We start from the raw sequence: 16,079 nt of genomic DNA, 5'->3' as shown, positions 1-16,079 counted from the left end.
CCGATCCGATTAGTCGAGCGGTCGGGTATCCTCGTGTTGCTGTTGCAACTCGCTTCGCCGTGCGATGCGAGTCGAGAGCTGAAAGTAGTTAGAGGTGTCTAGAATTAGTCGACGACGGAAAGGAGACACACGCGTGCAAGCCGTTCGCCTTTCTGCAGCGCGGAGAGTGAGCGAGAGAAAGGAAGAAGAAAAGGCGAGAGAAAGAGAGAGAGAGTGTGTGTGTATGTGAGAGAGAGAGAGAGAGAGGCGTCCCGCCATCGGTGGCGGAGGAGGATCGACGGGTCCGCGTCGTCGATAAGCGTTGCCGATAAGCGCGTCGTTGGGGTGAGATCGATCGCCGCGCCGGAAAGCGGCGCGTTAGCATCGGGGCAGGTAGATAAGACGAAGGGAAGGAAGAAAAGAACAGGTAGAAAAAAGTTGTACCGGAAGAGAGACGGATTTCCGCGCGAGATACGCGAAGAGGAATTGGAGAGAGAAAGGATAACTGAAAGGACACGCGCCAAGAAGAGGGAGGAAATGCACCGGTAGTCGGGATCGCTGAGACGAGATACGTCTGCGGAGATGCGCGTTGTTCCTGGTCGCAGCAGATTTGCTGCTCGTGGTAGCTAGCCGTGTGCACAGGCATGGCCGACGTAGCGTCGCCCGAGGGCGACAATGGGCTCGTCGCCGCGACGCCCGAGGGTTGCCGGGCGCCGCCGGTGACGGAGACCGAGAGCGACAATTGTGGGGAAGGAGATATGTCCGCTGCCGCCACCGTCGATAACAAAGTTGTCGACGACAAGGTCAGTATCCACGAGATCCTCGAAGGGATGACGAACGAGTTTAATAAGGGTGTGAGCCCGACGAAGCATAACGACAGTGATAAAGTGACAACGGAAGAGGTGACGACACTGTCTTTGCCACCAAAGGTTGTTGATGAAGTGTTCAAGGGAGAAAGAGAGTCTGATGTTGCCAGTGAAGAGGCTGTTGTGAATTCAGTGAATATCATTCAGACTCCGGAGGAAGATCATAAGAATGAGGAGGAGAATTCGATGACAGCAGGAAAGCAAGAGATTGTCAAGAAGGATAACAATATACCTAGGATTGTTCTGACATTCAGGACCATAGATGAGAATACGGATCATGGTAAGAAGACTAAAATATCCAGTTGTTCCTCTAATCTCACTCTTGTTCCTGATGAGTTGGCCAACTGTGATCAAATCGGTGGTGTCTCAGTAAAGATAGAGAATTCTGATGAGAATTCTGATGTAGTAGAGGAATCTCAAGCTGAGGAGTCTCAAGCAGAAGAGTCTCAAACAGAAGAGCCTCAATTGGAAAAGAAAGACCTTCAAATAGAAGAGACAAAGAAGAAGGAATCTACAAAAGTAGCCGAGCCAAAGATCATGGATGAAGATAAAGTGGAAACTACAGAGGAGAAACATAATAATGATGTACAGCATCCAATTCAAAAAAAACCTGAGATCACAAAGAATAATGCTGAAAATAGTAATGTTAAGGCGATGTTCACAGAAGGTACTCAGCAACAAGAAAATACTGCACCAGTTACCAGAAAGAGAAGGATTGGACGACCTAGATTACGAGCGCTTAGGTTTTTTGTTTTTCCTCGCTTAATATTTATCAAATATTTGCACGTGATATTTATAAATTGAATCTGTTTTTTTTACTCTTTTTAGCGATTCAGTTCCTCAAGATGAAGAATCCCCTGGCCCAAAGCGTTCAGCTAGGAGATTATGTAAAGAGTCTGTAAAGAGCACTGTACTGGAAAGCGCCATGGCACGAAAGGAGAAATCCAATTACACTGAGGAGTTGCATATGCAAATTAAAAAGAGGAAGTACAATAAGCCGGGTCGGCCCAAGAAGATCATTCCGGGCAAGGATCAGACGAAGCAATCACAAACGAAGGTCTCTGATTCCCGAGAGATGGAGACATCGCTAGCGTCTGACAGCAATATTAATACGGCTGAAAATGCAATGTTAGATTCTTCGCGCAAGACTTCAATATCGGAAAACAGTATAAATGACACTGTTTTGGAAGATTCACAATCATTCTTGTCTGACTTTGAAGGAATGCCAAAGTTGTCACCGATGACGAGAAGTTCGGAATCACAGACTAAAATGAACAACTCTATCAGTAGTCCTAGCAGCGACGACATACCTTTGGCGGATATCCAGAAGCCTTTTTTGAAACCTGCTACTCAATCTGCTATCAGGCCCAAAAGAGAAAGGGGACGTCCTCGTGGAAGCACCCAAGCGGCGCGAAAAATAGCGAAGGCGGATCTATATGAAGGTGATATAATGTTAAATATTTAATATATAAGTAATCTTTTCCGGTTACAGTTTTATAATATGAAAATTAATAAATAATTAAAATTAATAAATTACCTTGCAGATGGTTCTCCGTCCGTTGCGGAAACAGGAAAGAATAATGATTATCCTGAAGGTAAAGCTTCGATTTTTAATATAAAAATTTAATGAATATAATGAGTGAAAGTGCAAATATAAACTCTATAATCGTTATAGATGAAGGCATATTATTTTACATATTTCTTTTTTTATGCTTTAGTATAAATAATTATGTAAAATAGCATTTTATTTTATTAACGTCAAGTAAAACATATTAACTTTATTACTTTATAGAGATGCCAGCCAAACGAACTCGCCGAAGTATGGTGCCGAGTCCAAGCCCTGCGGAAGGACAGGCATCGAAGCCAGAATCAACAGCGATTATGAGCGAAGTTTGTATTATTGTATACTACACAACTAACACTAGCATAGTAGACTAGAAAAGTTACAAGTTATAATCTGTAAAAAGTTCTATTAACAATTTACAATTTACAATTTTTTTGTTTTATAACTAATGGACATCCATCTTATCGGCATTTATTGATAAATACCTATAATAGCTGTTGATAAATACTTACATAAATGCCTATATAAATTTGCACTTTCTTTTCCATTCATATTCAGCTTATAATGCAAACGCTTGACTAGGATTCTTATTCTCTTTTTATTAATTTCAGACGTACGTGCAATCCATGCTATGCTTATGCCAAGTACGATCTCAATTATACGTGACGATAACTGGTTCTGGCGGACCACTTTATTGTACTGCTATTGATTCAATTGACAATCGTGTGGTAGGCTGTTGCAACGAAGTAGATACCAATGATGTGGCGATGCGGCGACCAAGTACTCGTGTACCTTTCATCATTCTTTGCCGTATGCATAAGGAACGGTTGCTACGTCACAATTGCTGTCCTTCCTGCGGCATGTTCTGCTCACAAGGCAGGTTTGTTCAGTGTACCAATGGCCATCAGTATCATCGCGAATGCGAAATCTATCCGAACAAGAAAGGTGTCTGTCCACACTGTGGCAGTGAAACTGCAGCCTATGATGTGCTGGTGACAATGAATGGTATGCGGCGACCAGTTTTCATTCCTACGCGTAAAAAATTCTCCAAATTGCCATCTGCAAAGATGAGTCTGCCTGGAAAAGGTGATAATACAAAGTTGGCCGAGAGTCCGCCTAGCCCGTTAATTAAACCTGATATTATCAAAATACCTGAACCGTCGATTAATACTGAAAGGCCAGAACGTTATACCATTATGAGTCTTTATACATCCGTAAAAAATGGAGATTTGGAAAAGTTGGTGAATGTATTAGGTGAGTAGAATCCCTTTCTTTTCTGAGATAGAAATTAAAATGAATTGATAGTAATCGAGTTTATGAATCGGAAATTCCTAAGCTTGGAAATCGTAGGTTTCTTATATTTCTTTTTACTTTTACTTTTATATATTTTGTTTTTCGTTGAATAAATATTAAATATTTTATTCCAGAACTAAAATGAAAAAAGTCAACCTGAGATTTATTACTCAGTTATTGTGTACATTTATTATTTAGATTTATTATTTAGATAAGATCCAATATAAATTTATATTTTTAGCGAATGATGAAAGTATTGTCCATTTACATAATTTAATTAACATATTAGTATAATGTATAATCTATGATTTTCAGCGTGTGGCTATAATGCAAATCACACATTCCGGGATTACGCTCACCGAACCGGTCTGCACATAGCGGCGGATAAAGGCCATTTATCTTGTGTACATGTTCTGGTTCAAGCTGATGCTCAAGTAGATGTAATGGATAGGAATCAATTAACGCCACTAATGCTAGCCGCAAGTAAGGGTAATGCCGCTGTGGTAAAATACCTAGTCAGGATAGGCGCCGACGTGACACTGAAGGGTGAAGATGGTATGACTGCCCTGCACATGGCGGCCAAGTTTGGTCATCTAGAAGTCTGCAAAATTATTTTGACTGAATGTAAAGTGCCAAGAACATTAGTAGGTAATGCGCGTTATGCCGAGCTCGTTTCTATGATTTTTTTTTGCTTTTTTTATATTTTATATTTAGCGCTTCACATTCTCTAACGTTTCTATTTGTAGATTCTGTGGACGATGGCGGCTGGACAAGCTTAATTTGGGCATGCGAATTTCGTCATACGGATGTCGCACGATATTTATTAGATAAGAAATGTGATCCGCTTATTCGAGATGCCGAGCAAAATATAGCGTTGCATTGGAGCGCTTTCAGCGGTAGTTCCGAGATCACGGAGATGCTCCTCAATGAGGGATGTGATGTAAATGCTGTCAACGTTCATGGTGATACTCCCTTGTAAGTTTCTCATCGATGTAGATAATGCTCTTCTTTTTGTTGATTACAGCATGATAGAAACTTTTGTTACGAGTAATTCTGTGAACAGACTGAAATTTTTAGTTGTTTTACTTATAAAATAATATTTTACTTTTTCTTTCCCCTGTTTAGACATATAGCAGCTAGACAGGATCAATATGCGGTCAGTGTTTTGTTGCTGGCGCGTGGTGCTAAAATAGGAGAGGTAAATGCTGCCGGCGAAACTGCGGTAAATTGTTGCGCCTCAGATGGTGATACTATGGCTGCCTTGAGACTGAATGCGAAAGTTAATGAACTTTCTGAACATATGTGGGAAAAGACGGTTAAAATATTAACGAAGTAATTATGGAATATATTAAGTATAACACACACACACACACACACAATTTATTTGATTCATTTTATATTAATTTTTTTTATTATGCACTCCTTTTATAGTGACATTTCACGCGGAAAAGAAACAAATCCTATACAGTGCGTTAATGGATATGATTCTGAAGATAAACCAACAGATTTTCTTTATGTAACGGAAAATTGCTTTACAAGCAACATTAATGTCGACCGTACGATTACATCGCTACAATCTTGTCGATGTGAAGATAATTGCAGTTCCGAAAAATGCTTATGTGGAAATATAAGTCTGCGATGTTGGTATGATGAGGAAGGAAAGCTTATACCAGAATTCAATTATGCAGGTATTTAGATTTTAGCGTTTAAAAATTTTTTATGTATAAAATATAGAGAGAGGGAGGAGGAGAGAGAAAGAATTCGAGCAAAAAATTCTTTAGATCATTTCAATAGATCATAGATTAATTTAAGTTGCGGCACATGTATTTATTTTATAAAAGTTCTTTAAAATTAGTGTCTTAAATAATATTTCTATTATAGATCCACCAATGTTGTTTGAGTGTAACCCAGCCTGTGATTGTAACCGTATTACGTGTAACAATCGAGTAATCCAGCACGGTTTGACACAGCGGTTCCAATTGTTTCGTACAGAAGGCAAAGGCTGGGGTCTCCGAACACTTCGACATATTCCTAAAGGCACCTATGTTTGCGAATATGTTGGCGAGATAATCTCGGATTCCGAAGCTGACCATCGGGAGGATGATTCCTATTTGTTCGATTTGGACAATAGAGTGAGTTATTTATTTTTTACTTTAGCTAAGAAGCGAAAAATATAATTTTGCTTTCAATTTCTGCATATTATTTCTGTATTTTTAAATTTGTGATTGTTTTTCATTTTTCAAGAGATGTGTCATGATTTATCATTCAGTTTAGTTTGGAATTTCTCTTGTTTTTATCATAGATTTTTTTTTTGTATTCAAAATTCCTTACATACAGGATGACAAAAATTAGATTATTTAAAGATTTTGAAAACTTTTTTAAAAACTTCCGAAAATGAGATTATTTTGAATTATCTTATATTATTTTCAATTATTCTTTTTTTAATAATTTTTTCTTACTTTTTTTTCATTTTCTTGTTTATATATTTATATTTCCTAAATATTTATAATATTTTGAATATTTTTTATTTATTTAGTTTATTAAATTTATAACTTGTTTTATTCTAGTATATAAAATATTCTTATTAATTATAGTATTCTTATATATAAGAAAATTTAATTTTGTGTGCAGGATGGAGAAACATACTGTATAGATGCGAGACGTTATGGAAATCTTGCTCGGTTCATTAATCATTCATGTGCGCCGAATCTGTTGCCAGTACGAGTGTTCGTCGAACATCAGGATTTACATTTTCCAAGGATAGCATTCTTCGCTAATCGCGACATCGAGGCAGATGAAGAGCTCGGGTATGTTAAAAAGCGGTTGAAGTCATTGAGATGCGGGAAATCACTGAGACACTCTCATTGAGCTTCTAAACTAACTAACAAAAATACGTTGTTGCACAGCGATTTTTTTTTTTAATAAATTGTTTAATGTTTGTTTTTTTTCTGATCATTAGCACGTAGTTGTAGTTTTCTTTTCACCTTCGTTACTCTATATTTCTTAAATATGTGTGTGTCGTGACTCAAATATATATATTTTAAATAATATATTTTAATATAATAAATTTAGTTTCTTTTCTTTTAAATGTAAACTGATAAAATGTTACATTTATTAAATAAAGATATTTAACAGTTATATTTAAATAATTGTCATAATCTTTTAATGGATTACACTATTTTTTTTATTCATCATATTATTTATTTTTGAAGATTTAAAACACAAGAATCACAAGAAATTATTTTTTCTTTTTTTTTTCTGTAATTTTATCTATAATTTTAAAATTTAAAAATTGAGTTTTTTATTTACGCTATTTCTAACAAAGGCATAAATTTTATTATACTTTCATATCTGATAACAATGCACAATGGATTAAGGTGATGGTATATTTTTAAGAATATTCGTTACAATCTCATTTCGTTTTTCACGTCACGTTATTTCGCTAATATCACACGAAAGATCAATATGGATCTGTTTGCCCTTAGCTTTGATTACGGCGAGAAATTCTGGATAATAAAGTGCAAGTCCTTCACATGTACCTGCGGTGCCGAAAACTGCCGTTACTCTGAGAAGACTATACAAGTTACATTGGATAATTATCGGAGAAGGATACAGCAGGAGGAAATGCTGGCAGCTCAAACCTCTTCGTAACCCTAATGCGATTTAGCTTAATTCCTTAGGTGTTTACGATTTTTCGCGGACGGACACAATAACGATGATAACAATGATGGCGATTTTACGATTTGTCTTGTCAGTTATGTCATTTTTTTGTGTCAGTTCGCCGCGAATTGATTGCCGCAACGCGCGCGGGATCGTAAAAGTACAAATGCAAAACGGTGGTGGGATGATAAGCGTAAGATTGGGGTCTTTCATGATGTTTCTTCGTGTTATAATATATTAGTTGATTTTGAAACGGTCACGTTCGGGCATGTTATTGTTTTGCTGAACAACGAACGCTCGTCCGTGCGAAGTGAATTGACAGCCGGTCTATCAAGTATAATTCAATTGTCATTTATTAATAAATACAGTAGCAATTTGATGACCAACTTGCGAAAATTATGTATTATGAAAGAAAAAAATATTTACAATAATAGTGAATTTATTAAATTTGTGATAAATATTTATAGAGGATTATGTTTTTGAAAATATTATCTTTTCTTGACAGACCGGTGGTAATAGTAATTTGTATTTTATAATAGATTCCCAATTTAGTCTGAAAGGCTCATGAAGAATGTAAAGATACGTTTTGCAAAATATTTTTATTTTCTTTTAATCTCGTTACGAGTCAAATAAGTCTTAAAAAGAGTCTTAAAAAGATTTTAACGTCATCTCTCGTCTCGTATCTGCTTTCAAATTTCCTCGTACTTCCGTATTTTCTCACGTTTCCTACTTTTGCCGATCTTCTCTGTGAGAGTGTAAAGACTCTATGAGAAAGTGCCACGTTGATCTAATTCTTTTCCTTCTCTTTTTTAGCAAGATAACGATGCGCATAATATATGTGACGATTATTAGTTAATACGTGTATACGAGGTGCAAAGTAATAAATTGCATGTTGAAAATTATTGTTATACTCCTATTTGGATGGAGTATGTGATTGTAGGACAGAATATAGGCATGTGAAGCTACCATCGCTTTTAAGTGAATCAGAGTTTGAATGCTAATTGCGTATTCGTATGTTCCTTATTATAAAGCATCACGCTATTTTATTCCAGTTTAGTCATCCGTATCCTGGAGTTCAAGTTGGATTCACTATAAGCGATGTAGTATATAAAAATACACCTTTTTGTACAAACGATCGACATTTTGTATAATAAAAGTTGTAGTCCTTTTTAACACGCGTCCTTTTTCTCTTTTTTATGCCAGTTTGATTGAATAAAGAGAGAAGAATGAAAGAAAGCAATTTTAAATTTTATAACAGATTAAGTTTTTTTTTGAATTTTTTATATGTGTAACATGTTTTATATAAAATAAACTTTGTGATAACTTAATAAATATACGTGTTGGTTTTTTTAGTATCCCCTCTGATAATCTCTAGAGAAAATTGGATGCGATCTAAGAGATGGCGCTAAAAGTATGTTTTAATATCTATATTAAACCTGCCTTACGAGAGAAAGTTTGACTTATTTCATCATCTCTCATTTCAGATTTGTTCTCTTTTTCTCTGATAGTATCTTTGTTATAATTTTTACATAATTTTATAATTATAATAGAATTAGTATAAATATATATATATATATATATATATATATATATATATATGAGTATAAAGATATATATATCTTTATACTGATATACATAAAAAATTGTAGTATATTAAAAATGAAAAGAAAAAGAGAAGAAGATCGAGAGATCCCTCCTCTCAAAATAGTCAATGCAGAAATTTAAATATTATTCTCAATTTGTAAAATAATCTTTAAAAATTATGAAGAATAAAATTAATTTTATATTCTGATATTACTCACTAAAGATCATTTTTTTAAATGAGAAATTTTTCATTTTTATTTTCCAGATTCTACAGCTACTAAAGAATATAATTTCAAACATTTGATCATCATAATTGAATCAATAATTTATATGTGAATATTTATCATATTCTAGAAGATTTGTTCTACATATATTTCTCTGAAGACATTCTTTTTCTTAGCTATTTATTCTAATACATGCATTGAATTTAATTAGAATATGCTAACCTTACAAAATTATTTCGGCTAGTATGTTATACTTAATAACAACTTAATTCCAAAATGAACTCGATTAAAATGATATCGAATTATCTTATAAAAATTCTGACAATCTAAATAACACAAGATGTCCTAGAAATCTTTGTAAGAAAAATATTTTAAGACATCCTAAATACATCCAGAACTTCGATTGTTTTGCGCTGTCTAAGAATTATTATTGTAAAAACCTTATGATTTTTTTGTTTAAGATGAAATAATGAAACAATAAATTAATTATACGCGACTCCAAGTATCACTAAAAAATTAACTTCAGCGGTAATTAAAAAAAAAAAGAATCTCCTTATCTAGTACTAAAAATGATAAAAAATGTATAATTGTAAAAATATAAATATAAATATAAATATATATATATGTCTATATATAAAAATATGTAATTACATATAGTTACATATATTTATATATAATCACATATAATTGTCATCAATCACATATCACTATTTCACATATAATTATATTTTTATGTAGACATATTTTTATATGGACATATTTTATATGTACTCTTATATACAAATATATGTGTGTGTGTGTGTGTGTGTGTGTGTGTGTGTGTGTGTGTTGTGCATATATATATATATATATATATAATTATATTTAATTATATATAGAACATTTATCAAGTATCACGAACTTCTACATGATATTTCTGTTTCGCATTTGGAGTTAAATGCATCAATTAAAAGATATTTAATAAAAAAAATTATAAAAATATTATCGCACGCGAGGAATTTCATTTTTTTCAACAAAACGAAGTAACGCGCGTATACCGTTGGCGACAACGGCATACCTGCGTAGTAGTCGAACCGCGAGTAATGGTGCGCATGCGCAGACGGCGGCGCGCCGAATGCTGATTGGCCGCTGACTCTAAATTCAAGTCTAGTCGCGGCAGTTAGTGTAGCGACCGTGGAGCGAGCGCGCTTGAAGGCGCGACGCCGTGTAGCCGCGTAGAATTATCTTAGTAGGTATCTTTTTTTCACCGCGTGTGTAAACGCGCGCGCGTCCGCGACTCTCCCCGTCATTAATCCCCTCGAGCGCGTTACATTTACTTATTTATATTTTTTAAAGGGCATCCCGCGCGCGACGGTGTTCGCGATCATTCTTGCGACGCGTTTCGGGAGAGCCCCCGCGTTTACGTTTTTCTCCTCGGCTCCGTCTTGCGTGCGCGCGCGCGCGCGTGTGCTTTTTTTCATCACCGGTGATATTCTCACGCCGGCGGGAGGGAAAGGGAGAGAAATTCGTATGTGCCGAGATATCGCCGACGATGACATGTCGCGATGCGCGGTCGAGTCAGTGAGTGTGCCACGGTAGTTGATCACGGTGCTCTGGTGCCGATCGTCGACGGGCGTTTAGTATGACGACCAGCTGACGGATGTATCTCTTCTCTACCTCCTCACGGCGTCGGTGGGTTTGACGAGCGGACAGTGGAAGGTAAGTGAGGACACGACGCTCCCGCGAGGGGAGATTTTCGATACGCGTCGAACTGCGTCGCGGCGGCGTTCCATTTTAAGCCATCTAGCGATCCATTCACGCGCCGTTTTGGCGACATTACCACGGCTTCCACGGTTTCTTCTATTGTATAAAGATACAAGGGGGGCAAATCTCGGGGGTTCGTTATCGCGCACAGATCGTGAAACGTTTCAATCTTCAGGTTGCTCACCTTCCCGACGGCCACGTTGCTCGTTGCGATTAATCTTCTACGATGGAAGAGAGTTCCTTTGCTGAAGTGAACTTCAGCAATTGCGAAAAGCTGGCATCAATCGCGAGCGGATAATATCTTCTTGGTTTCTACCTTCCCTTGATTTGATCGATCAATCGATTAAGTCTTCGAATTTAAAACATCTAAAGCTATATTGTCGAGAACACGTAGTTCTTTTGTTTCCGACAATACAAGGGACCAAAAAATATGTGAAAATGTGAGAGAAAAACGATAAGCTTTCCAAAGGCTTTTAAGATGAAAATCTCTGCTTTCCCTTAGCAGACATTTTTAATTAATATTTCATTGTTATAATTACTTGCGAAGAAAGATTAAAGAACTTCAATTAAATATTAATAAATAGTAAATTTTCTAATAAAAATAATAAGGTATTTTATTTATTTTATTGCTAAATGAAATATTTACTTCATTATTAATTATTTCTCCATATATTTCTCCATATGCGTACATAAATCAATATATAAATATATTGATATAGTATAGAAATGTTTCATCATCATGTTTATCTGATTTTTTATTTAATATCCGATTCTTGGTTGTAAAAGTTACGTTATTTCTCTCCGAAGGTAGGTTATTCTGAAACTATCCATATTTAAAATGCAAATTGCAAATTGTATAATTAGTATAGTATTAAAATGAACTATTCTGTGCAAGAGTCTTCTAAAAATATGCAGAGATTGGTAGAAGATTTGATGTTTCCACGTAAAGTTACGCAATTATACAGCGAAGGTTTAAGTTTCTTTTCGATATTTATTTTCTTCTTCATCAAGCATCATTGCGTTTGTGCTCGTTCGACTTTTGCTGCCGGAGAATTGCGTCCTTTCGGCTGCTCTTGTGTTTCGGAAAGTCTGGTAATTACGGAGGTGTGCATTAGTTTGAAAGCGAAATTCTTTCGATTGAACAATGTTACTCGGGAATAGCTGCTTTTGTTGACTCCGATTCGCAAACAACTTACGAGCTTCCGTGAGAATCGATTTCGAGAACTCATGTGAGAGAAGACTTTCGAAACACCAGTGGAAACCTGCATAACTAAACTTATTGTCTCAAGAAGCAAAACAAGAACCCAGTAATTTTTAAAAAATGCCATTTATTCGTAACTGTCGTATCCAATTCCACTTTATTTCAAATCTCAAATCTGCATTTTGATGCATTCAATTATTTTAGTTACTAATTATCCTTTTATTATACTCGTGTGAATATTATTCGAAAATAAATATACAAAACGTTTCGTTATTTTAATAATAATAATAATAATTATTATTTTTTTTTTTTGAGAATTAGAATTATCTTTATTTTATTAATATTCTGAATTTTAATAGCTGATAATTAAAACTGAATTAAAAAAAGATTATTAAATATTCTACATAATGTGTATACACAATATGCATTAATTTTTAATTTTATAAAAGAATTATAATTTTAATTTTATTAAAAAAGAAATTGTTTCCTTGATATCCATATAAAATTCCGTATTAAATTCAAAAATTTTACTAATTAATTCATTTTTATTTTGTGAATACTTTTATCTATAATAACGTATGTTTTAATTTGGAAATTTATCTTAATCTTCTCGCAGGATTGATAGGAATTACAGGTGTACAGTTATTATATTTGTAATAAAAATTTATTTCTCTTATAATGAAAATTATAATGAAACGATTAATATTTTTAATTTAATAAAATTTTGAAAATGAGTTAATCATTTTGAAAAATATTTAAGATTTAGATATAAATACAAAATATATATAATTTAGGTATAAATACAAAATGACAGTACAAGAATATTCCTCTAAACAATTAAGAAATTAAGAAATTAACAAGAATATATATTATGCTATGCGCGTCCGAGCGTGTTTGAACATTTTCGTGTTTTCCTGCGGAATTTAATTAGGGAATTACTAATTACCATGATCGAAACTACTAACTCCTCAATATTCCCTGGCGTAAATGAATTGACTGTTGAAAGTGCAGCTTTTCGCGTGGGTTTACTTACCCGCATTTCAGATATCACGGGAACTTTTTTTTCAACTTTTTTTTCAACTTTTTTTTCTTTGAGAGATAATTATCCTTAAGAATCACAATTTATATCAACTTCTTCTTAAGTTAAGCTTTAATTACCTTCGATTTTTCCTAATTAAAGCTGCGGATAAACAGCTTTACTCATTTTATACACTTTGTAAATCCAGTTTTAAATAAAATCTCGTTTTAAGCTGCTTTACGATAAATATTTTCTACGATATTGGTTTGATATATTAATCTTTGATAAAACAAGCGGCAGTAACATATTTTGCAGTAAAGTTTTGCGGTAAGAGTCAGATAATTATACGGTTACCGCATGATGAATTATAATCGACAAATCTTGCCTAATTATCCGTCATATTCAAAATTGTTCTTTGTATCATCATTCTTGTGACTGACATTATCATTCATTATTCGTGATGGCCTTATTTCACGCCGCTTCTTGTTATTGACCGCTTCACCGTTTCTTACTTTTTGAGCATAGATCCTGTTCGCTTATGGGCGAGCTATTAGCTGGAAACTATAAGAGCTTAGTTATTAGAATCGCTTCCACAAAACAAGGGACAATTTGTAAAAGCAATCTTTGCAAAATCTGCTGTGTTAATGTAATATGACGAGGTGCATGAAGATGTAAGTTACTTTCTAATTAAAATTGCTTAATTAAGTATTTCATAAAAATCTTGTTAAATTTTATATGATATAATTAATTTGTTAACTTCGCATAAATTGTAGAAAAATTTTACTTGGAATTTTATCTTGGGACTTTAAATAGTTAAAAATTTCTTAATTTAAAGATTCCAATTTTTCTTCTTTGCTTTTTCTCTCTTTCTTTCTCTTTGTCTTCTTCCTTTTCTGGATATGGTATACAATTAATTATTAGACAATTAATTATTAGAATATTTAATATGTTTTTGGATATAGAATATTTAATATGTTTTTGTTCATTTGTAAAAAAATTTTTTTTTATAAAAATGTATCTAGCGTTCTGTTCTTCGCAATTACGTTGATTATGTTACATACAATTTTTGTATTAAAAGAATCATATAACGAAATTGAGACAGAAATTTGCAACATTAAAATCTAATTTCAAAAAGAGTATTGATGTGAATATGGGTGGAATACCTCACAACGTCAGCTTTAAAATATTGAAAATCCAAATATTGACAGCAATAATATTCACGAAAAACGTGTTTTGACGTGGAAACTCATCGCGATAGTCACAAAACGAACGCGTTTGAGACTGTCAAAGGTACGATGTTAACTTATTTATGAATATATTTGTCACTGCTTTAAAGGTGGACACATTCTCTTTTTCGAATATTCGTCGAATATTACAAGCTTCACAAATTATCGAACATTCTTTATGACTTCAAATCTCTTCGTATTACAATGAAATACATACAATAAAGTTATCTTTTAAAATCTGAAAAATGTTGCACGGCTCGTGAATGAAACAAGTAAAAAGCAATTTTTACAGCTAATAAATTTATTTATATAATAAAAATTTTTCTAATTAATTTAATCAAGAATTATTTCAGTTTAACTCTCGCAGAAAAATTAAGATAATATTAAGTCTAAAGGAAGGAATCTGCATGCCACTTTGATTCGTCGCATACAGATACAATTCTATGGCTCGCGTGTTGACTGCTGTTTACAAAAATAGGTCTTCCTACACGTCTGACGATTATCCGCGATTACGTCTTACGATTCGTTACATGGTTTCATCAAACCACTCACGCGTCGCGAGAGAGAATCGGTCTGTCGGTTTTCAATGCGGGCAACGCGTATTATTGCTACACTCTTTGTCTGACCCATCATTTTCGAGATACGATTAAATAGCACTGACACTGGCGGGACACTCACGGGAAAAATTCGGCGATTCGGTGAGATATTTAAAAGCTCGACGCGAACGCGACGAGCGTGCGTTTGAAACGCGTGAAATGTTTGATATGCAGTTATTATGGAATAATGGTACATTATAATGTTTGTCTTGGAATTATTAACGGAATGCAAACTATTAAGCTAACTCATAATATATACATACATTGATACATACAAATGCGATATCTTATTTGCAGAAATGCATAAAGCACATGTTTATAGTCGGGCTTCGGATATTTGCGATGCGTACATTTCCGTCTGGCAAAGCGATCACAGTACGTATATAACTCCTGCTTCGTTTTAAAGAACAAATATTCTCTGTCGGATATGACCTAAATATACAGTCCGTATTTTATCTGTGTAAACCGAGAAACGGTTAATAATAAAACGCTCGACGTTTGCCAAAATATGTCGTAATGCGAGGGAACGAGTATCGGTATGGATACGTATTTCTCGCATAAAGTCGGCCAAATAAAGAATCGTTCGCCCGACGTCGTTACTATCGCGGAACCAATGGTGGATTTTCATGTTTATCTCACCGTCGTTTGCGGAAGTCTTAGAAATACACACGATTGGTACACGCGCGATCGCGTTCGAGTCAACCAAGAGGGTTGCACGCGTGCACGCGAAAGCCGCAAGGGTTGCTTAGTGGTTCTTATGTCAACTTAGTTTCTAGCACATGAAAATAAAGAGGCATTGAATTTTCTAATATTTACTTTGGGAAATTATGACTTGCAAATGAAACCTCTCCTTGCGGCACTCTCGATATTAATTTTATGTTTATCCTTTCTAAAAAATTCAAACGAGATCGATCAAAGGAAAGGACGAGAATATTTCTATTATTTTCTTAATAAGAGTTCGAGAATTTGGGAATGTAAAATTTCGACTTTGGCAGGAGATATTGGAGGAAATATAAAAGTAAATTTGGATTTGAAGAAAGTTCTCAAGAGGGAAAATTTTATATTGTTTACACAGTTATGCGTGTGATTTTATTTAGAAAAGTTTATATATTGATGTATTGATGT

General features: G+C 34.4%; 2 protein-coding genes across 24 annotated transcripts in view; both read left to right on the top strand.

The window, feature by feature from the left end:
* Positions 1–18: 18 nt before the first annotated feature.
* G9a (histone-lysine N-methyltransferase G9a) lies at positions 19–8,535 on the top strand. Its single transcript, XM_089070781.1, has 12 exons — positions 19–1,588; positions 1,674–2,287; positions 2,390–2,440; positions 2,638–2,735; positions 3,021–3,663; positions 4,018–4,350; positions 4,449–4,677; positions 4,828–5,034; positions 5,134–5,390; positions 5,584–5,834; positions 6,334–6,509; positions 7,188–8,535. Exons 1-12 carry the CDS (start codon positions 624–626, stop codon positions 7,351–7,353), a joined length of 3,990 nt encoding a protein of 1,329 aa, XP_088926907.1. The 5' UTR covers positions 19–623; the 3' UTR covers positions 7,354–8,535.
* A 1,811-nt stretch (positions 8,536–10,346) lies between these two features.
* cac (calcium voltage-gated channel subunit cacophony) overlaps positions 10,347–16,079 on the top strand; it is a 167,471-nt gene continuing 161,738 nt past the window's right edge. For 13 of the 23 annotated variants that reach the window (XM_089082028.1, XM_089082066.1, XM_089082061.1 and 10 more), the window contains exon 1: positions 10,349–10,868. The gene's annotated coding sequence lies outside the window, so the exon portion shown is untranslated. Of the gene's footprint in view, positions 10,869–16,079 lie in introns of all 23 variants that reach the window. The other 10 variants (XM_089082057.1, XM_089082055.1, XM_089082140.1 and 7 more) reach the window with 3 other exon arrangements.

This window comes from Pogonomyrmex barbatus, unplaced genomic scaffold (assembly GCF_055798465.1).
Source record: "Pogonomyrmex barbatus isolate J1 unplaced genomic scaffold, ASM5579846v1 scaffold1, whole genome shotgun sequence".
In the NCBI taxonomy this organism is placed as follows: domain Eukaryota; kingdom Metazoa; phylum Arthropoda; class Insecta; order Hymenoptera; family Formicidae; genus Pogonomyrmex; species Pogonomyrmex barbatus.
This window is presented reverse-complemented; position numbering and strand designations above follow the sequence as displayed.

Coding starts and splice junctions, on each gene's coding strand:
- G9a (XM_089070781.1), top strand. CDS start 624: ATGGCCGACGTAGCGTCGCCCGAGGGCGACAATGGGCTCGTCGCCGCG. Junction 5,391..5,583: donor ACCAGAATTCAATTATGCAG/GTATTTAGATTT, acceptor TTTCTATTATAG/ATCCACCAATGTTGTTTGAG. Junction 5,835..6,333: donor TGTTCGATTTGGACAATAGA/GTGAGTTATTTA, acceptor TTTTGTGTGCAG/GATGGAGAAACATACTGTAT.